Source organism: Diadema antillarum, unplaced genomic scaffold (assembly GCF_040938485.1).
Source record: "Diadema antillarum isolate AM-2024a unplaced genomic scaffold, OU_Dant_1.0 scf00000170, whole genome shotgun sequence".
Taxonomy (NCBI): domain Eukaryota; kingdom Metazoa; phylum Echinodermata; class Echinoidea; order Diadematoida; family Diadematidae; genus Diadema; species Diadema antillarum.
The window spans coordinates 3928747-3952463 of NW_027271059.1; the positions used below are offsets into that span (position 1 = coordinate 3928747).

Here is a 23717-nt window from a genome sequence, read left to right on the forward strand (position 1 = left end):
CAAAAGCAGTTTACTAACCCTTGAATTACCATTTTCGTAGGTTTTTTTTTCTTTTTTTTCTTTTGTTTACCAGCGGATTGGGGGGGGGGGGGGGCACGTGCCCCCCATTCCCCCCCCCTCCCCCGTAGTTACGCCACTGTTCCTAGACCTAGATATCTAGTGAATTTTAGGCGCCGCGCAATAAAGTCATCCAACCACAATTTGTAGACTCACATTCAGTTATCTTTCAGTTTTAACTTTCAGTCATTGAAAAAATTCATATCTACTGTTACTAAAGATTACCAAGTCCAAGTGTTATTACTAATTACATTGAGTAGCAAGTAACTTGCTACTCCCAGAGCTTCCAGAGCTTGCTGCTTCCAGTAGGCTACTATACTGACTGTACTTGGTAGTCAGTGGCGTATCTAGGGAAAACGGCGCCCGGGGCAAGCGCGAAAATTGCGCCCCTAATTTCTGAAAAAGTGTTCAACCCCAACCCCATCCCGGTAGGGACTTTAAAAAAGTCCTCATGATATGCTTTTTGAAGCAGTTAAGAGGGGTCTTTTGAGGTTGATTTAAATGTAATAGATATTGAAGAATTCTGGCGAGCGAGCGCAGCGAGCGAGCCGAAAATTTTCATATTTCAGCTTTATACATAACATGGAATTCTTTCATTTTTGGTTATTAAATCTTCGAATTACAATTCTAAACAATATATAGTGACGCCCTTATAGATAACGATTTATACCAACAGTGTCCAACCCCATCCCGGTAAGGACTTAAAAAAAGTCCACATGATATGCTTTTTCAAGCACTTAGAAGGGGTCTTTTGAGGGTGATTTAAATGTAATAGATATTGAAGAATTTTGGCGAGCGAGTGCAGCGAGGGAGCCGAAAAATTTTGTATTTCAGCTTACAAAACATGGAATTCTTGTCATTTTTGGTTATTAAATCTTCGAATGACAATTCTAATCAAGATATAGTGACCGTCTTATAGATAACGATTTATACCAACAGTGTTCAACCCCAATCCCATCCCGGTCAATAGGGACTTTGAAAAAGTCCACTTGATATGCTTTTTCGAGCACTTCAAAGGGTTTTTTTGAGGGTGATATAAAATCTGATAAATTTTGATAAATTTTGATAAATTTTGGCGAGCGAGCGCAGCGAGCGAGCCGACAATTTTTGTATTTCACCTTACAAAACATGGAATTCTTGTCATTTTTTGGTTGTTAAATCTTACAATTCTAATCAAGATATAGTTACGGTCTTATAGATAACGATTTATACCAACAGTGTTCAACCCCAATCCCATTCCGGTCAATAGGGACTTTAAAAAAAGTCCACTTGATATGCTTTTTCGAGCACTTCAAAGGGTTTTTTTGAGGGTGATATAAAATCTGATAAATTTTGATAAATTTTGATAAATTTTGGCGAGCGAGCGCAGCGAGCGAGCCGACAATTTTTGTATTTCACCTTACAAAACATGGAATTCTTGTCATTTTTTGGTTATTAAATCTTACAATTCTAATCAAGATATAGTGACGGCTTCATAGATAACGATTTATGCCAACAAACTAAGGACTAGGAAAGATACTCTAAATTACTACGAGTGAGTGAGCCGAAATTTTTATATTTCCACGTCATCATTTCTTTTGTTCTTCTTATTTTTTTTTTTGTGGATAAATCTTGGCGAGCGGGCGCAGCGAGCGGGCCGAAAATTTTTATATTTCAGCGTTACAAAACATGGAATTCATGTTTTGTTTTTATCTTGTTTGATTTGGTTTTCTGCCCCCCCCCCCCCCCCCCCCCATTCTCCTTCCCCCCGTCCGGGCGAGGGTTTTTATCTTCTTCTTCTTCTTCTTCTTCTTTTTCTTCGTCGGTTTTTTTTTCTTCTTCCTATTTTTCTCGCTTTTTTTTCACGTGCCCCCCTTGCCCCCCCCCCCCCTTATAGATACGCCACTGTTGGAAGTTGATACTACTAACTTAGCATGCAATGTGCCTATAATAGGCTGCAGCGCAGCATGCATTGTACACACATAATATTATGCATCATACACAATTTACGGTACCGCGTACGGTATAATACCGGTAAACGGTGAACATTATGCCCAATGTATCTTCGCGATTCGGCCAGAAAGCAAAGCAGGGATCGGGAATGTCTACTGTTTGCGCGTCAGCTTCGTGCGCGGTGCAGTAACGTAGTATTAACACGTACTGTACACGAGTTCTTTAGTGCGTATAGTATTATGTAACTCCATAATGTATCATCATCCACACAAACATTAAGATAAAACAAGGAAGAGAGAGAGAGAGAGAGAATGAACGCAAAAGAAAGGAAAGGCGGAATTCAAAACGGAAATAAAAGCGACAAAGACAGCTTTTGTTTCATTTGTCAACATCTAAACATTGCTGAAGAGGGGTGTTGAATAGCTCAAACACCTCCCTTTTGCCCAAGGGAGGTGTTTGAACACCTCAAACACCCCCATTTTGGCAAAGGGGGGTGTTTGAACACCCAAAACACCCCCCCCCCCCTCGGTACGCCCTTGCACGCGACAACAATATAACAACAACTGAACAGCAATGTTTACTAACACGCGCCACGGCCCTAATCTCTACTTCGTCACCATCGAAGCATTTTTACAATCATAACATTCATCACAAGGGGAAGACATTGTACCCAAAATTCAAATCATATAAAAAAAAAAGAATACAACATACCCAACAAAAAAAAAAAACCCATCCCAAACCCAGTTATAGAAACTCCCCAAATGTTATAGATATAATGTAAATTAAACATTCAATTTATCATCTCAGACAATATTTAACGCCAAAATGAATGCATGCAAAATGTCATGACATAAAAGTTATATACTATTATATGGATGGCTGTATGTTTTGGCTGGGTAATCATGTGTTGTTTGGTTTTGTGTTATGTTTTAGCATTCATTCTGCATTGGTGTTTTCTATGTGTGTATCATCTGAAGTACAGCTCAAAGGCCGCAGAACCAGGCGGGGCAGTCACCCCCTCCCCACACACTCACACACACACACACACACACTCACTTCCCAATTGTTGGCCCTTCCGAGCCAATGAAAAGGGGAGGTGGATTTACGAGAAAAAAAAAATGACGAAATTAAAAACTGTCAATGAGTCTCGGAGAGTTCAGCCCCCTGGATTCTTTCGGGGGGGGGGGGGGTATAATGCATATCGACACTTTACAACAATCCCTAAAAGAAAACAAAAACAAAATGAAAATGTTCCGCGGTCCATGCCGCTGCTGATACATTTCCTCTATAGTCTATACATCTAAAGTATGCAAAAGTGACGGCAACGGTTTCTCTGCTGGTTTTGAATAAACACACAGACAAGGGACATCAGGTTTTTCACCACGCTGAACAATCAACAATTGGATTTCTTCACTAAAGCTCAGGACAACCCCATGAAGAACCTACTGGTTAAATTTGAAGTGGAGCAAGGAAGCAAGAAAAGCGAGCTTGAATTCCTTATCGATTACACGAGTAAGTAAATCCACATTCCCTATTGTCAATGCGAAGATCAAACTCTTGAAGCAAATGTATATTAATGTTCATTATTGGAAACCTTGGTTCGCATTTTGCTGGCAGATTGACTTAAACTGGTAGGATTTCTAGAAAAAAAAAACACAAGTCACAAAACTTCTACCTGAATTATTCAGTGAACTTTTAGAACCAGACTTTTTAAACACTAATTCTAAAAGAAATGCGAAAAATGTAGTTCCTTAAAGGGAAATAAATTACTCTTTACAACCTAATTTTCAATTAAAAAAAAAAAGAAGTGACTGATAGATTACCATACTTTCTTAGTTTTATTGACGCATTTTCTAGTTAATCGAAAACTTTCAGTCTGAATGAATCTACTCAAAGTTTGTGCATGACAATTTGTGTATGGCTAAAAATGTTAACACTCTATGTTTTAAGAGGGCCGTGACTTCGTCTATACGCCAATTAGCGCTCAAATATTTGAATAAAAGAGCAGCAGTACTTTCAGTGAAATTTTCAGCGAATCTCCTTTTAGAAATATGACAGCAATATGTAACTCAATAATTACATATTCTTCATTGTTTTCAGAGATAATAGATGACAATCGTATATCTTGTTTAATGAAGTAAGAAATCAAAAACAAATAAGTATGCAATACTGACAGATGATAAAGGTACGAAATTACATCAATTCATCTGGACTTACTGTTTTAATTCCGAGAGCGATTTAAAGTCAGATCATTGACTTTCATCAGCTCGTCTGATTTGCTGGCGGGAAGGCATCGTTTCCAATCGGCGCAGACGCACTACATACGCTATTGTTCGGAGTCAGTTGTCGAGTAATGATTATCTGGATGACAGAGTTGTATACACCCGGGAGAGGTTGTGTTGTTGCTTTAACAATATTGATATAATAATAACTCAGTATTTATATAGCGCTTATCAATAAAATCCTCTAAGCGCTTTACATGATGGGTATATACCTGAACATAAAGTACTGCATAATCCAAGATACTATAATTTACACAAATAATTAATCACTTAAATAACAATAATAATTACATAAATGCACGGTTATTTAAACTACAATGAAAAGCACAATACCCTCAACAGGCTGGTAACATTTAACTGAGCAACTAATTACGAAAGAGATAAGTCTTAAGTGCAGTTTTGAAACTGTTGAGGGATGGCTGATTTCTTAGGCTCAAGGGGAGTGAATTCCAGAGTGAAGGGACGGCGACTGAAAAGGCTCTGTCAACATGGGTGTGGGAGACTACCTTAGGGGCTTTTAGGAGATTCTGTTCAGCTGATCTTAGAGAGCGGGATGGTTGATATTGAGAAATCATGCTAGAGATATATGGGGAAGATTTTCCTTGAAGACTCTTAAATGTGATAACTAGGATCTTCAACAGAATGCGCTTATCGATGGGTAACCAGTGTAGTTGTTGAAGAGTATTAGATACATCATGTTTCCTCGGAACCCTCTGGACAATCCTGGCTGCAGTGTTCTGGATTCTCTGAAGTTGGCTGATCAGGGATTGTGGGAGTCCAAACAAGAGGCTGTTATTGTTGTCAAGTCTACTGGTTATGAATGCATGAACTAAAGCCAACGTCGCTGGAGTAGAGAGATACTGTCTAATCTGTCCTATCCTTCGGATGGCTATCATGGCAGAACGGCAGATAGAGCGGACATGTTCTTTCATTGTGAGATGTTGATCCATGATGCAACCAAGATTCCTTCCGAATGGGGATGCTTCCACCACCAGATCTCCAACTCCAACGGACAGCTGTTCAGGCATATGCCGAAATCGCGATGAGAAATGAACGATTTCAGTTTTTGCATCATTCAGTGTAAGCATGTTCTCCTGAGACCAAGCTTTGACATCTGCGAGGCATTCACTGACAAGAGAGAGTGATTGAGACCTGTCACTTGATCGGAAAGTCAAATAAATTTGGGTGTCGTCAGCGTACATCATCACTTCCAAGCCATGCGCTTTAACAATATCACATATCGGAGCACAATAGAGTGTGTAGGTAAGTGGACCCATTACAGATACCTGTGCTACACCACACGTGTCGCTGTAAACGCTTGAAGATGAACCGTTGATCACCACGACATGGGATCTGTTAGCCAGGTATGACTGCAACCAGCTGAGGACTATACCACCAAATTCATAGCGTTCAGCTAACCTTCGGAGCAAGATTTGATGGTCGATAGTATCGAAAGCCACACTATAGTCTAAGAGATCAAGCACGACTTCCTCGTAGCCATCCAGCGCCAGACGAATGTCATTTTGGACCCTTATCAGACCTGTTTCCACGGAATAGTTGGCTCTGTATGCTGAATGTATATTTGGCAGAAGGTGATTGATATCCAGATAGTCCTTGAACTGGCTTGCAGCTATTCTCTCAACCAACTTTGCGACAAAGCTCAAGTTCGATATGGGACGGTAACTACTGAGTTCATTACGAGGAAGGTTGTCCTTCTTCAGCCTGAGTGTTACAATCGCCTGCTTGTACTATTCCTGCCTGAAGACTGCCGTTGACCATCTTTGTTAAGATAGGAAGTAGGGCTGACGAACACCTTTTCAATAAAGACGTCGGGATAGGGTCCAGATTACATGTAGAATTTGATGTTAATTTGATAGTTTCCAGCACTCTGTCATCAGTGACAACATCAAATTCCCTCAAAGTAGCAGTACAATTCACAGTAACTTGAACCGACATATCTCGAAGGGGGCAAATATTTAACTCAGCCCTCAATTTCTGGATTTTCCCATTAAAGAAGTTTCCAAAAAAGGTGGCAAGTTGCAGGTCAGAGTCATGTTCTGGAAGAACTGTCTGTGACGTGGGTGCGGAGAGGCTGCTCGCCAAGTGAAAGAGGGCGCAACACGTACCTTTTCCAGGAAATAGTTGGATTTTGCTTGCAGAAGTTCCTTGTATGATTTACAACTATTCTTGTAGATTTCTTTGTCAACCGTTAGTTTCGTTTTTCTAGCACGACGTTCCTTCTTTCGTCGCTCTTGCTTAGCACGGGGCAAGCTCTGAGTGTACCAAGGTGCATGTGGCCTCAAGATCACATCTTTCTCTTCAATTGGAGCATGCTCATCAAGGATTCCTCGAAGCTCTCGATCATAGAGTTCCATCAGTTCTGGAATAGTTGGTAGATCATCACTACATAAATCCGAGGAAGTGATGTCATTACAGAACCTCTCCATGGCAATGTCCTTCAGTTTCCTAGCAGTAATGTGTCGCTTGATAGGACCGGGTCTTCTCGTATTCAAGCGACACATAATTGCAGAATGGTCTGATAGCAGGCTCTGCGATGTTGTAACTGATGATACCAGGGAATCGTCGTCCCTAGAAACAGTGAGGTCTAAGGTATGGCCTGCCGTGTGCGTCGAGCATGCAATGTGATTCTTTAACTTTGAGACATTTGGAGGATGTCCAGGAAACTAGATGCATCAGCACTATTCGACTTCTCAATTAGCTATGTTAAAGTCACCGGCAATGATCAGTCTCTGAGGTGATGCGAGAAGTATCTCCAGTAAGGACGAGAACTCCCTATAGAAGGTCGCATTGAAAGCTTACTTTTTCGAAGCTGGTGGTCGATAAAGTACAATAAGTCGTAAAGTACACGAGTTCGCTGAGGCTAAAGTCAGATTCAGGTATTCAAAGGACTTGAAGTCCTCCAGAGGATTCCTGGTAACATGGTACCCTTTGAGAAGTAAGACGCCAACCCCACCACCTCTGCCACTATCACGAGGAATGTGGTGGAAATCTAAATGAGGTAGTGTCTCTTTGAGAGTAGCAAGAGTATGACTCCTTCTCATTACCAGTCAACAATGTCTCTGTGAGCACCATTATATCCAGTTTGTAAGTGATAACAAAGTCACAGAGAGCGTTACACGTACCATGGGATTTTATAGATCGGGCATTCCACAGCGCAAACCTCGTCGAAAATTCCGACTGGCTGGACAAAGTTCCGTTGGTAGGAATGCTCCTCAGATGCATTACACTCGAGTCGGATATTCGGCTTATGATACTGTCGCTTTTCCGTTGAGAAATGCGTGCTTCAGCATCCCGAGTACCACTGTTGAAACGTCGTTTTCTTCCCCCCCCCCCCCCGACATCCTCTACGTTTAACGATGTTTAGTTCTTTCAGCAGATTCCATGTCAGACTATCAACTCGGTTTCTCTCAATGCCTCTAATAGACGTTTTAACTTGAAAAAGCTGTCTTTTTGTATAGTGGTGAATAGGTCGATCCATTGTGGCATGCCCCAATTCCGCCTCAGTAGGGTAGAATGGTGTGCAGTGGACTTTGGGTGCACTTGACCATACACTGATAACAATGGTAACAGGCAGTAGCAAGTATCGTCCCAGCAGCATTTTCAAGTCCGTATTGGCTGATTAGAGGCGAAACCATCGGGAAGATCGGGGAAGAAATTCAGTACATGTCCGACGATAGACAAGTCACTGTACAGCAAAAATGATCACACGAATCAAACCAAGTTTTGCGTCAATAATATACATGTACAACAATCCAAAATGTTGCATACTACATATGATTCCGTAAACAATAGGTAGTTAAATCAGAAGCAACAACAAAATGATGAAACCCTGACTTTAAAGACCGATTTTGAGAGCGATCGAAAAGATCGTGCAGCTAGCGGCAGCGCTACATATATTTTTTGAGAGATAGGTTTTCGGAGTAGACGGCTTCCCACCCCCCCCCCCCCTCTACGAATCACCGAGGCATATCTTTGTCATTGAAGTTGTGTTTGAATGTCGTCAGGTGGGAGAAGACTTCCGAATCGTTGCCCTATGGTACCTGATCTTTATTATGTAGCGGCTGCTTGGTTTCACCAAGATAGTTCTCTCGTTATCACTGTCCTTGACGTTATATGGCGTAGACAACGTTGTTTTTCTTTTCCTTAAGTATCTTGTCCCTTTGATGGACCAGCTTCTGTTTGATTGTGCAAGCCGTTGTGAAGTAGACAGTACGGGAGCCTGAATGAATCCGTTGGATTTTCTCAGAAAGTCCGTTGACGTACATTGTAGGGCACAGAGATACCTATGCTCGGCGCTGCTCTGCTGGACATGTGGTTAGCTTTCTCGTCCATCCGTGGTAGACACGAATGCAAAGTGGTTCCCGGAGATGTTTAAGCAGCTCTTTCTCCTTTGCCTCCTTAGAAGACTAATTGTAGGACGCCCTATGAAAGAGTGTTCGCACTACTCCCAATTTGTGAATAAGGGGGTGGTGTGATTCAAACAGAAGGTATTGGTCTGTATGGTGGGCTGTCCTGTAGACCGAGGAAAGGAGCGTCCCGTCGTCTTTGATGGTGATGAGACAATCTAGAAACGCTAGTTGTTTGTCATTTGCTGTCTCAACTGTGAACTTGTTATACGGTTCGAAGTTATAATTGATATGCGCAAGGAAGTTCTCTAGTTCTGCCGTCTTGATCTTGACCCAAGTGTCATCAATAAATCTTAACCAACGAGAGGGTGAATTGCCGGAGAATGAACTCACAGCCATGTCTTCAACATCTTCCATATGTGACCCTGCACCTCAAAACAAACAAAAAGTCGCCAGACATGAATTTTCAGTTAAGACCATATTCTGAAAGAGCAGACTTTAAGCTTTAAAATGATGTATAACTCAAATCAAATGGACTCTCCTTACCTATCTAAATATTGGAAAGAAAGCACAAACTCAGGAAAAGTGTGAAGTGAGAAAAGAGGCTCTGAAGTACAGTGTCTATTCAAGCGCTTAACCTTTACCACACAGTGCTGGCTGTGCCATGAATGGGACAAAAAAAAAGAGGAAGTATAAACCACCAGAGTAACAACAATGAAGGGATTATCAACTTAAACTGAAATTTAGCATGCCTCATCATCACATTCTGTCCATAATTAATGCCAATTTTCAAAGCAGTAGCGCTATCCTTTCAAAAGTTATTAGAGTTGAAAGTGAAGAGTGTGGACAAGGTTTTTCAGAAATGAAAAAGGGATTCTAAAGACACACCCAATCACACTATTCTACCAAAAATGTTCGAGATAAACTGCTAAAAAAACACACTTTCCTGCCTGTTTTTTGATACCAAATTTTGGCATTATGTAAAAGAAGACCCGCTCTTTCAGAAAATATGAAAAAGTCAAGTTCGGCTAGGTTGACCCATTTCACTTATTTTCAGTCCTCACGCAAAATCAGTGTGTGCGACTTTATGTTCGTTTTGAGGTGCACGGTCACATATGGAAGATTTTGTACCAAAGGATAAAGTAATTAAAGAAAAGAGAAACAACGTCGTCTACGCCATACAGTGTCAAGGAGAAGGTTGCCAAGAAAACTATATTGGTGAAACAAAGCAGCCGCTACATAAGCGATTCTATCAACATCGAAGACCAGGTACATTGGGCAACGATTCTGCCGTCTTCTCCTACCTGAAAATATTAAAACACAACTTTAGTGACTTCTTAAAAAGGAGCCTTGGTGGTTCGAGAGGGGGGGGGGGGGTCAGGGAAGCCGTCTACATCAACTCCGAAAACCCATCCCTTGCAAAGGGTGGGGGACTGCGACACAACCTCTCCCTGGTGTACAACTCTGTCATCCAGAGAACCCCTCGACGACTGACTCTCAACAATAACGTCGGTAGTGCGTTTGCGCCGATTGGCAACGACGCCTTCCCGCCATCAAAGCAGACGAGCTGATGAAGCATCAAGAATCTGGCGTGGAACCGTTCTCGGAATTAAAACAGTAAGTCCATGAATTTGTCGATTTTATTTTGTACCTTCATGTAATACACATGTATTACCTGGACGAATAAGAACTCACACCAATTAATTACAGGCAGATTCAGATCCAATATTTGTAAACGGAAATGGTCACTTGAATTTAGCACAGTTAAAGGCAAACATGCTCCATTTAGAAAATGAGAATGCCAATAAAGCAAAAGGAGCCTGGACTGAATATTGATATTTTAGAGAAAATGTAGGAGAGAAAATATACATACTCTATACTATAGTTATTATTGAAAATCGTAAAAAAAAGAATATAGATACGAATTTAATATTATTATACGAAAAGCCAGTATGCGTAAAATGGGTCAAGAAAATAAGAGTTTGTACGCAAAAACCGATAAGTCCATATTTACCAAATGGAGATATTTGCGATTAAAGGTTAAGAAAAATAAAGAGAATAATAAGATTTTTTTTGCTTCTTTTGATTAAAACTTCAAAAATGTACCTTCATATGTATAGTGACCAATATATCATTTAAAAAGGTATTATTTTGTACTTTATGACAGAGGCCGTACTTCAAAATCTTCAAAAAAGGACTTATCGGTTTTTAGGAACAAACTCTTCAAACGTTTGTTGTACCAAGAGGAATCTAAATGCAATGTGGAAATCTTTGAGACACATACTACCAAGGATGAATAGAGACACTACAATTCATAGATTTTGTTGATGGTAGAAAGTAGGAGCGGCTTAGATGTGAGTCGCAAAAAAAAAAATGATAAGATTCTTCTTGGAATTTAGAGCAATACTTGACTCGAGTTGTATCCACCTTCAGCTGTAGAAAATAACAGTCTCTAATGATTAAGCATTCGAATGGCTACTATTTTATATCAAAATGTGGGACGTTATCTGGTATGTTTGTCACATTGGTTCTGCTGTCTTTCCACATGCTGCAGCTACATCATCACATGGATCAGCTGCTGCAACCGCAGGTATGTTTATCAAAAGAAAGAAAGAAAATGTAACAATTTCATGATCAATTTGTTTAACCTGTTTTCTGTTACATATTACTTTATTGAAATGTAGCATCTTTTGGAAGTGTATGGTTAGAAGATAAATGCTTTATTTACTACCACACCTTGGACTATTGCGACTTCATTTTGTATGGCTGCCACAACATTTGGTGCGGCTATACCACATTTTCAGTACAAGTCAGGTTCCATAATGTCCTCTGCTGCTGTCACCTCACCAAAGCTGCTAAGTCCTGTGGCTCAACTGACAATTCTATGACGGATATCTCTATGCAAAAACCTTATTTCAATTAATACTTTCACTAGGAATTGTTTGCTCCCCTGTCACTCTCGGCGCGCCATCTTGTGCACAAGGTGTAGCCTTTATGTCTTTTGTCAGATCAATCATTTTAATGCTGGTTATGTTTCAGTCGCTGCGAGAATAAGTTGACACTGAATATGCTTTCTTTTTGTCCTACCACATTTCATATATTTTTGTAGATGTAGCTTGATTACTAAGTAATTCCAAACTTTCTTTTTCAACAAACCTTGAGGTACTACCACGTCATCTGTAATGGCTGTGACGTCATTAGGTGCTGCTGCCACATCCTCCTGCCAAGCTTCCATGTTATCATCTCCTGCAGCCTCATCACCACAAGGCCCGGCTGCCGTGTCCTCTGGTATGGCTATATCATCAAAGACATCAATTGTGGCAAAGCAATATGTTATGACTTGAAGCCTCTTGATGCATGTCGTGAAAAAAAAGTATCTGGCTGTACTGGATTCTAAAACGTTAAAAATTCTTCGAGATGGTGAACCTTTCATCAAAGGTCTACCGCAAGGCCTTCGCAATTATTCTTTTTTTCATTGGAGGCTTCCTATACACAAACAGATTATGTGTGCAGGCATTTGGGCATATTATTGAAAAAAAAAAACATATATATAATGTAAGAGAATACTTTGACCTTCGCTCATGCAGATGATATATTAGGCAAACTTATTTATCCGTGTGTCTCAAGGTACCGTAACTTTGACAATTTTTATGTCATATGTCACTTGTTTTGACACATAAGAAAGTGAAAGAGATGGACACGCCTGAGGAAAAAAAAAAAGGAACAGTGAACCCAAAAACAAAGGCTTAATGTGGGGAAGCGTGAGCGCATTATTACCACACACACAAAAAAAAGTGTTCAAAGTAGTATTTGACTTTTTCTGTTTGAAATGATAGAATAAGCAAACGTATTCATTCATAATTAAGTCTCCGAGTACTTTGAATACTTTCTACTTAAGCCACTGACCAATGCAATTCCTTCTAGCTTTGGAATCCCTTGGTTACAACTTGAAGACGACGGGCAAGTGCACCAATGTTGTTTGCAGTTCGCCCTACAATTGCAGTTCGCACTGATCGTCTTCCAGAATTACCCTTGGTCCTATTGGGGCTTGATGTTAATGTTTACTCAAAACATTGTCCAGATGTTGGAATTTGACGGGGGTTCTCCATCAGGAAAAGCATTCCTATAAATTATGATGACTCATTACATAATTCCTTGTCTCAAGAAATTTCATATCGATAAACAATCATTCTATTCAGGATTTAGCTGAAACATATTTTGTAACTGTGATAAAGTAGGGGTGTTTCGTGCACCAATTCCTTCATTTGATTGATTCATTACCCAAACACACGGCAATCATGAGGAAGGGAATGAGATGAAGAAAATGGGCATTCATTTCAATAGACTGGTTCACAAGCATTCAATTACTATGTCGGACAATCCTCAAACAACTTTTGTTGGTGTCAAAAGCAGCCTATCCTTAATTTGTACAACATTTGAATATGTTTGTGAACATTTATATCTACCCTTGATTTCAGCTTGGTGAGCAAGTGGTTTGTAATTTCTTTTTTCAAAATTGCAGCAAATGAATTCTTTTTTTTTTACGTAACATTTTCTAAATCACATATTATGAAATATATCTTTTCTCTTATCATACATTATATATATATATATATGATTATGTTACATCGGTTCTGCTATCATTTCATCTGCTACAGACACATCATCACATTGCTCAGCTGCTGAAACCGCAGGTATGTTTATCACAAGAAAGAAAGTAGAATTTCATGCTCGATATGTTTAAACTGTTTCTTTCACTTTCGTAGTATTCATTTTTATGAGAGTTAATCCTTTTACTTTTAAATGTATTTAATCAATACGATTTTATATGTAGTTGGAAAATGAGCTTTTAATTGGATTTTATTACCACGACCAGGGCTACGGTTTTTCATAATTGTGTGATTGCCAAAACAGTTATTGCGGTTATAATCTTCTACACACATTTCCAATCTTGTCCAGGTTCCATGGTGTCCTCTTTCTGCAGCCACATTATCAAGTGGCCCAGCTACTTTTAGTCCTTTGGTTCAACTGACATATTGAAGGCAAACTAAACCAATTTAATGGCGGAGAGCTATTTATTATGCAAACACATAAATATATATATTTTTTTTTTTAGATATAGCTTGATCACTAATAAATTCCAAGGTAAAATTTTCTTTTTCAACAAACCTTGAGGTACTACCACGTCATCTGTAATGGCTGTGACGTCATTAGGTGCTGCTGCCACATCCTCCTGCCAAGCTTCCATGTTATCATCTCCTGCAGCCTCATCACCACAAGGCCCGGCTGCCGTGTCCTCTTGTATGGCTATATATCATCAAATTCAATGAACATGATTGATGCAGGATATATTAGAACCATACTTTCTTTTAGAAAATATGAAATCTTTAGAGGGGATGGCTAGTAACTGATAAGTAGGAATCAGTGAGAATGCTGGAGGATGATTGTTCCAATCCTTGTGGGATTCATAAGAGTACATCATATGTCTATTGTTGTGTGAAAATTATTTGCTTCAGAATGGCCTCACATATCACGTTTAATGTTTCCAGGTTAGCGTCCCTGGTCAGTGACGGGGCATTAAACTGCACATTACTTGAATATGAGACCGTTCTGAAGCAAATAATTTTCACAAAGCAGTTGATATAAAATGTATTCTTAAATGAATCCCACAAGGATTGGAATAATCATCCCTCAGCATTCCCACTGATTTCCACTGATCGGTTACTAGCCATCCCCTTTAAATCAAACATGAAGTTTAAGCTCAAGTTGTTTTATTTCTTTTTCCGACAAATTGAGGATACAATGAATGTTTGGTATAAAATAATGACACTAAATCAGTATGCAATGAACATAATAACATTCAATAAAGACACAGAAGTATGTACACAGGCTTATTTCTCTTAAGCAATGGCATTGCCTGTACATGTAACTTTTACCCATGTTCAAATAAGACGTTGACCATTGCGTAAATGAAGGTTTGAAAAAAAAAAACAACAAATAGAACAACATGATAGAATCATTTCATACCTTTACTTGGTGGAAAGATCTCTTAAAAGGGATGAAGGTCACCCAGCGGTAAGCAAAATAAAGTTACTTGTCCCTTCTTGACGCGTGTCGTGAAGAAGCTCTGGCTGGACTGGATTCTAATAGGTTAAAATCTCATTGAGGTAGTGAACCTTAAGTCTACTGCAAAAGACTTTGCATTTATTTTTTCCCTTACACAAACAGATAGTGTGTGCAGGCATTGGGGGTATTATTGGGAAAAACATAAGAACATACTTTGATTTTCGCTCATGCCAGTCGTGCATGCGATGACAGACAAAATTATTTATCCGTGTGTCTCAGTTTACAGTAATTTTAAAAAAAAAAACAGTTTATGTCAAAAATAATTTCTTGCACTTTGGGTTTTGACATTCAGCAATCAGAAAATGAAAGAGATGGACACAATGACGTCTAAGTTTCCCAAACAGAACAGCAAACCCCAAAGCAAAGGTTAAATGTTGGAATCTTGGGGCGTATAATTTTTTTTTAAAGTAATATTTGACTTTTCTGTACAAAATGATAGATTAAGCAAACGCTTTTCGTTCATAATTATGTCTCTGAGTACCGTGACTTTGAACACTTAATGCAAAAAGCCATTTGCTGCACATTTTTGGCTCTGACACTGACCCATGCAATTCTTTCTAGCATTGATATCCCTTGGTTACAACTTGAAGACGACGGGAAAGTGAATCAATGTTGTCTGCAGTTCGCCCTATAATTCAAATTCGCACTGAGCGTCTTCCAGAATTACCCTCGTTTCTATTCGGTCTTGTGTCATGATTTTGATGTTTTCTCATTTTATTGCCCAGATGTTGAATTTGACGTCGGTCCTCGATCAGAAAAAGCATTCCTATAAACTATGCTTCCTGACTCATTACATAACTCAATGTCTCAATGAATTTGGAACCGATAAACAATCTCTCTATACAGGGGTTAGCTGAATTATATTCTGTAGGTTTGGTAAAGTAGGGGTGTTTCATGCACCAATTCCTTCACTCGATTGATTCATTACCCAGGCTCACCCTGTTTTATGAGGCAGGGAATGAGATGAAGAGAATGAGCACTCATAGCAATAGATTTGTTCACAAACATTCATTTAGTCGTTGCTATGTCAAACAAGCCTCAGACAAGTTTCTTTCTTGTCAAATGCAACCTATGCTTAGTTTGTTCAAAAGGTATAATAACTTTCGAATATGTTAGTAAACAGTTATATCTACCATTCATCGTGAAATATTTTTTCCAAAAGTGTAGCAAATTAGTTAATTTTAATTACATTTTACCAAACCACAAAATGTCATAATGATCTTGTCACATCGTCTCCTGTCATTTCTCCTGCTTCAGCCACGTCATCACATGGCTCAGCTGCCTCGACCGCAAGTATGCTTATCACAAGAAAAAAAAAAAGAAAATGGAATTTCATGCTCGATAAGTTTAACCTGTCTCTTTCGTTCAGTTTTCGTGGTATTCATTTTAATGAGAATTATTTATTTTACAATTAAATGTACTTTGTAAGTATAAGTGTACATGTTGTTGGAAAATTAACTCTTTGTTCATTACCACACCCTGGGCTGCAACAACTAAACTGCTTCTTAATTTTGTATGACTGGCACAACATTATGGTGTATAACAATTTTTCAGTGTCTTTTGCGGCAGCCACATCATCAGATAGCCCAGCTGTTAAAGGCATAATTTACCATTTGCAGATAAAACAAAAACCCAGCATTAGTGCTTTAAAACAGATTAAAAATGCGAGTTAGGGATAGAAACAACCACTGTAAATACATGAATCAGCAAAATCGATGTTAAGTGTCGTTAAATATACAAAATATGAACTATAGTTATAATGAAAATGTTTCCAGAGTAAACCGTGTACAGTTACAGTTTATTAAGAAAAATACTGATATCTCCTTATATTTTAGGCTTTATTGCGAAAATTTTATATGGTAGGATGTTTTGTGGTACAACGACCTACTCATATGCATCAAATACGATATCTTTAACATTTTTAAAAGCACTGCTCCCAAAGGTAAACTGGACCTTTAAGTCCAGTGGTGACGCAAAATGATATAACTTGTCCCTTCTTGACGCATGTCGTGAAGAATTTCTGATTTATCAAGAGCAAGTCAAATACCTGTACTTATCTAAAAACTTGCTTTGAATAGCAAATAATTTCATACTTAAGTACAAGAATTGATTATATACTTATTCAGAGTAATTATTTCACTTATACCAAGGAATTGAAACCTTGGAATTTACAATGTTCTTTACTTAAGTACAAGTATTGAGTATTTTTACCTTTACTTAGGATTGGATCTTATAAGACTAAAACTCTAGAATTTACAATTAACTTTTCTTGTCATTTTTATCAATGACTGCAGGACAAACAGAAAATGATTGGGATTCTCTTCTGAACGAAATTGCCAGTGATATCTCAGAGGAATGTGATATCGAGCGTCTTGGGAAACAGTTAGGGTTCTCCGTGGCAGAAATCCAGAGATTCATTCGAACTAACATGATAGGCGGTAATGTGACAAACCGTGGAACCCTCAACATGCTTCGTGAATGGAGTAAGGGGCAGAGCATAGCATCACGCAAATCGGACCTGGGAAAAGCTCTTAAGGATGCCATGTTAGTCCGGATCGCTGACAGGCATCTACCCTAGGGTATGTCATCATGCAAAACCCGTCAAAATTTCGTACATGTACATATTTCCCCATAAACACACGTCTGAAAATGAAGTATCCAAAATACACTGATTGTATGAAAAAAAAAGTGCTTCATTATATCGAAGTACACTAACTGATTTCTCTTCAGTCCTGAAATTTGCAATGGGGTTTACTTGCTGAAAGTCTGTTGAAAAGTCTTAAGAGGTTAGACGACAGTTTCGTCACTCAGAAATGTCACATGTTTTCTCAATTTCTAAAGTGATGTTGAGGGTATCATAAATCAACACAAATCAACGTGCTTTAAAAAATACTTATGTCTCTCTTTCTCCAAAAAAAGAAAAAGAAAAGAGTTTTATCCTTCACATAGGTGAATATTAAGACGAACCAGTGTGTGTACTTTTCTTTAAAAATCTTTCTCCATGCGTAACGTCACTACCTGTTGTAATCGTCCTGGAAAGGTGGTACCGAAACGTAACCCCCCCCCCCCCTAAAAAAAAAATAAAATAAAAATAAAATAAAAGAATAAATAAATGAATAAATAGAAATGAAAATTAAGAAAGCACAAACAAACAAACAAAAGATAAAACAAAGAAATAATAGTACATCGTAGTAACAAGTATTAAAACAAAACAACAAACAAATTGTGGAAGGGTTGTGTTCCACTGATATCACTGCATTTGAAAAACTTAATTCCTCGAAGGGCTTCCATTCCTGTATAAATATATATATATATATATATATATATATATATATATATATATATATACATATACATATATATATAGGCTATATATATATATATATTCTTTTTAATACTAAGATTATGTGATGCTCAAAACATCAGATATGGATATAGTATATAAAACTGCAACATGATGTCATGATTTGTAGAAATCATTGAATATTGCCATGACAGAAAGTCATATTGCTGCAGCAGATTGTTGTTAATTTTTTTTTTTTTTTTTTTTGCGACAGAGGGTTATTTCCAAATCGTTTTATTTAATTTAATTTGATTTCTTTATTCAATAATATCTAATACTACTCCAATCACATTTCTGGCAAGAATGAACAAAAAAGAAAGATAAGATTGTTAGGGAAATAACATAAACTTCTGTTTTAGTCCCAAATATAATTCTATGAAAGAAATCGCAGAATATAAACGGCTGTATCATAATATGGACATGAGTGGAAGGCACCCGAAGATGTTGTTAATATGGGAATGTTATCATCGGCTGTAATTCTCATAATTATTGTCCTGTTTCATTGGCTGTTTCAGAGCTCAGCGACTAAAACTCAACCAGCTGTCGACGAAACAGACCTTTTGCCACGACCCGAGCTGTATTGACATTCATCTGGACATGGCATTCTATGCGAACATTGGTAGTATGCCGGCTATGACAATACTGGATCCGGAGCCCAGAGTTTGACTTCATGTAAAATATGCCTTTGAGTTAGATGGTCCGCCAAGTCCACCTAGCTCGACACCAGTGAAACAAGACCAACGAGTTCAACACTAGGAAGAACGTCCCTCGAAGCCGATATTATATCGCGAGGTTTGATATACAGAGTGTCGGTCTCATCATGGGTCTTATTTTTTTATTTTTTTGCCTTGTGTTGAGCTTTTGGGCTCTCTGACTCGTGGGCTGTATGACTCGTGGAACTTTTTGCAGCGTTGATCTCGTGGGTTGTGTGACTCGTGGATGTTTAGCTCGTGGGATGACCCCGTAGTTTTGTCATCAAGCCATGGTTACATCGAAACTACAAAAATGTATGTCTTTTTCAACGGATTGTCCAATTATTCCTCGAGCTTTGATGTCTTCCACTTATATGCTGCATTCTCTCAATCCACGTGTGTATTTGGATTTTATTCGCCAATAACATGTAAAGACTTTGCATGTATTTAATGTAACTTGTTGACGTGTAATCAGATGTGCTATACGTAAACTTGAATCCACCACATGTTATCATTGTAACACGTAATTTTGCTAGTTTACAGTTTATACATTAGTGATGGATTTTGACTAACGAAAGAATGTGACCCAACGTATCCTACTTCTTACATGTGATAGTGTAATCCTAATACTAGAAACAAAAAGAAGATAGAAATTAAGACTCTGTATTTGGTTTTTCTGCGATGTATGATTTGATGCTACATTGCCACCTTTGTGCCTGAACTTCCCCTCAGAGGAAGAGTTGACCTCTGACATATAGAAATTAATGATACATATTTACCTTTGTCGTGTTCTTATACAGGAAAAATTATTTATTGTTAACGGGCACTGTTTTAATGGAGACTTATAGATTTCGATGATAAGTATATGGCAGCCTGTGTAGAAAGGATGTTCTTTTGAAAAAAAAAAAAAAACAACAACAACACATTATTAGCTGTATAACCCGCTAGCCTTTCGCCTGGATACAGGTGAGGTCGAAGAAACTTTCGACCTTTGTCATTCTTATTTGACACTGTGCCATGAAGATCATTTGAGGATGTGCAGCTGTAGATATGCTTCGAACAGAAAATGTTAGTGTCGTTTACATTATGTAAAGTAAAATTAATGTACAGGGTACATGACAACTTGTAAATGGTTTTACGTGATAAGTTTTCACTGTGTATGTTAGTCGTATATATATTTGTTGGTACATGCATTTTGTACTATGCACTAATAGATATACTAGTACTGTTCCATGACATAAATGAATAGTTTACATTGTGGTGACTCTTCCATCATGGCTCCAATGAATTACGTTACGTGGATGATTATGTGATTTTGCAAGTGCGTCATTGCTACAATGTAGAAAACGAAATCATAAGACGTAGCTGTGCTGCTCTGCTTGTACCTAAAATCATATGTCGATGCGATCAAATGTTAAGATAATTTCATGTTGTGTGGTGTATGCAGGGAGATTACAGTATTTCATCCTGTGTCCATCAATGATTACTGATTTAATGGTGGATGGATGCTGATAATGTTTGCCTACTTTCACTGGTGGTATTTTTTTTCACTACTTGACGATCACATGTTCCATATCTGCTGCTTCAGAATTACAGAGTGTAACATGTAAACTAGAGATCATTTGATATGGTATGTGGTCTTATGCAATTATGGAAGGCAGAGTTCAAGCAACTCTGTTCATAAATGTCTGATGCGAACTTTCTTGGACTGATAGTACCAAGTAAATGTTTTGGATTATCTAAATATAATGTTGACGACACTTTGGTATATATTTGTTCAAACAAATCTCCTTCAAGTTCATACGTTTTCCACAGATAATCAAACCATGTTTTGTTTTGTTTTGTTTTTTCTTTTTGCATGGTTAAATGGACACGGTGATTGACACTATTGCTGTGAATTATAGATTGGTGAAAAATCCTTGTGGGCAAATACGAAGTAACTTTGCCACGTTGAATTTCACATTATTCTACAAATTAACTGAACATGCAAGGCTGTGCGATCTATCATGCCTATAATTATAACAAAGTTGATAATTTGTTCATTGGCATGATCTTGATATGATGTATATCACTGTACACTGAAAACAATCAATGCCGATAATTGATCTGAAATGAAAATATCTCTGTTAAAATTGAAGTCGAAACATGTACTTTTTTCACAAGTTGAAATTACTCTACCATTTTTCATGCGTTATACTTAAGTAGTGTATGCATTTTGTAAGTGTAAATCACCTCATGTAAATACAATCACTGCAGGACAATTCACATCTGCTTATCAACATGACTTTCACTGCGTGAATGTAGTTTGTTTTTCAAATGGTTGCATTTCCCTAGTCTCTTGAAGACATCAGGAAAGTGTGGTAATAAAAAAAAAAATGTATGAAAATTGAATGTATGACAGCAGGCAAATCTACAGGACTGTGATTTGATCTCGATTCCATAATGTAAAATCAAATGAATGTATGGTGATCTTTTGATGTTTCGCCCAAGTATGCTCCTAGCGTTTGTAAAGACAATACAGACATATTCGTCATTGTCACGTTGTGGAGTGAGTTTTGTTTACCATTTGAAGTCTGTAGGAGAGGTTTTAGTGACAAGATAAAGATGGCTCAAATCTGGAAGGTCGGTAACTTAACAAAGAATGATGCCCACTTTATCTAATGAAAACGAGAGTGAGTAATTGTCCGCGGATGATTTGTTTTGTGTGTATAGATCTAATATTTTCCTGCTAAGCTACGATATGATACTCGGGAAATCATTACAATGATTTTGTTGTTGTTGCTATTGTCGAGAGTACAAACACGTTGAAGATGGAATAAGCATTGTACTGTACGGTCTTAAGGAGTATGAATCTATGGTACTGTAAATATTTTGAAACAACACTGAAATACGTTCGTGACGCAACTTTTTATTTTACTTGTTGTACAAACAAGGATTACAAGATGGTGTGCATAATGTGGTCGCTGTGAATATGTCTGACATGTCTGATGTTGAAACACTGATGTATAACAAAAATGATCAGAATATTTCTGTTTGTGGCTGTATACACGTTTATTTTTCCAAATAATTTTATGTTTAAGATTTAATTTGTATTCCATAAAGGGAATTTGCAGTTATTTATAAGTATGCTTAGATACACTGACCTTACAGTTTAGCCACATGAAGTTGATGTATATATTTCATGATCTTATATCAAGAATAGGAATGAATTGTATCAAATTTTAATGATTATATCTTAGTCAAAAATAAAGTTGAAACAATTATCTTTTAATGGTTCCATGTTCATGAGTTTTGTGATGTGTGTAAGTCCACTGTAAATTTGCCATATTGTAACTTTAAATTGCATTATTTGAAGTGTCATGTGTAAACCTTTTCACGTAGGATGAACGGTATCGCCTGTTATCATCAAATAATGACTTCTGTTCCTGTCTTAGAAGCATTGTGGGAGATGTGGTTATAGGAAATGTAAATGCAAATAAATTGTGATGCTTGATAGGACTTAGGAAGACATCATTCTTCAACTTCAATATTTTGAGTTTAAGAATAATAGCTATATTCAATGTGCAACATTTGTTACTCAAGGTAACCTTTATTCAGTTGAACCTTACATGAAGATATTCATTTTAGCCAGTCACTGTACGTATTTTATTCACCAAGATCACAACCAGATTTAAGCTTCTATGCATCAAGTTTCAAGATTTAAACATTGATTTGATATCATTTGATATGTGTGATATACATTATGTGAAACAGTTTCATGCTATGATGGAAGGCATACTTCAACATCTTTGTAAATTGATATAATCTTGCAAATTTCTTGTGCTAATAAGACAAATCAGATGTCTTACAATAGGCTTATTTATGTTAGAATGTTGAAAACACTGTCTTATGTATAATTATGTTCAGAAAATCTCCTGCAAGTATGCTTTCTAGATAATATTAAACAATGTTTATAGCATGGTGAATTGGATGTAGTGAATAAATCATTCAATTCTGAGTTACAGATTGGTGATAATCCGTACGAATGTGGGCAATTAATGCAATGTAACTTTACCATGTTGAATTTCACATTATTCTACATATGAGCCAACACGATGTGCCTACAATAATGGTATAACTTTAATGGCTTGTTCATTCACATGATCTTGATGTGATGTCAGGACTGACAAATAAAAACAATCAATACCAATGCTCAGTAATTATTAAGCTGCATTATTCTATCTCACTTTACAGTGAACCCAAAACATACATTTTTCACAAGTTGTAAATACTGTTTCCTTAATGTGAAATACTTACAATGTGTATGCAGTTTGTAGGTGTAAACACCGTGTGTAAATATCTGAAAACTTCACTGTATCTATAGGCCTTTTCAAATATACCTTTTTTTAACGTGATATTCACTGCTTGGATGTAGTTTGTTTTTCAACTTGCCAATTCCCCAGTCTCTTTGAAGACACAAGGGATGTGTGATGATAAGACATGTACAAAAACGAAGTGTATGACAATAGGCAACTCTACAGGTGAGTTGATAGTGATTCCATAATGTTACATGGAATGAATATATCTTGTTCTTGATGTTTGGACCAAGTAGGTCCTATGCACTCAGCGTTTGTAAATCCAGGCATATCTTCGTTCATGTTACGATGTACAGTGAGTTTTGTTAGCTATTTAAAGTCTGAAGAATGGAATGAGTGACGAGAAAGAGATGGTTCAAACACTGATTTTTTTTTTATTTAAGAAAGAATGGTGCCTTCTTTATCTCATGAAAATCAGAGTAAGTAATTTTATGTCACTTATATTCATGAAACACTGATTTGTTTTGTGTAGGAAGTACTTACCTGTACTATGGTCCTACGCAGTCTGAAAATATACTGTAACCATTTTGCAACAACACGAAAAAAAAATGTTTGTAGACCTA

General features: G+C 37.6%; 1 protein-coding gene and 1 long non-coding RNA gene across 2 annotated transcripts in view; both read left to right on the top strand.

Moving 5' to 3' along the window:
• LOC139722712 (uncharacterized) overlaps positions 1-13653 on the top strand; it is a 40447-nt gene extending 26794 nt beyond the window's left edge. Inside the window, exons 4-7 of the mRNA XM_071634003.1 lie at positions 3348-3501; positions 11193-11228; positions 11801-11926; positions 13598-13653. Coding sequence (XP_071490104.1) covers positions 3348-3501; positions 11193-11228; positions 11801-11926; positions 13598-13653 — 372 coding nt within the window. The remainder of the gene's footprint in view (positions 1-3347; positions 3502-11192; positions 11229-11800; positions 11927-13597) is intronic.
• Positions 13654-15990: 2337 nt separating this feature from the next.
• Positions 15991-21917, top strand: LOC139722741 (uncharacterized). The gene is made up of 3 exons (XR_011710304.1): positions 15991-16057; positions 17059-17343; positions 18623-21917. It is a non-coding gene; the product is annotated as an uncharacterized lncRNA (long non-coding RNA).
• Positions 21918-23717: the final 1800 nt, after the last annotated feature.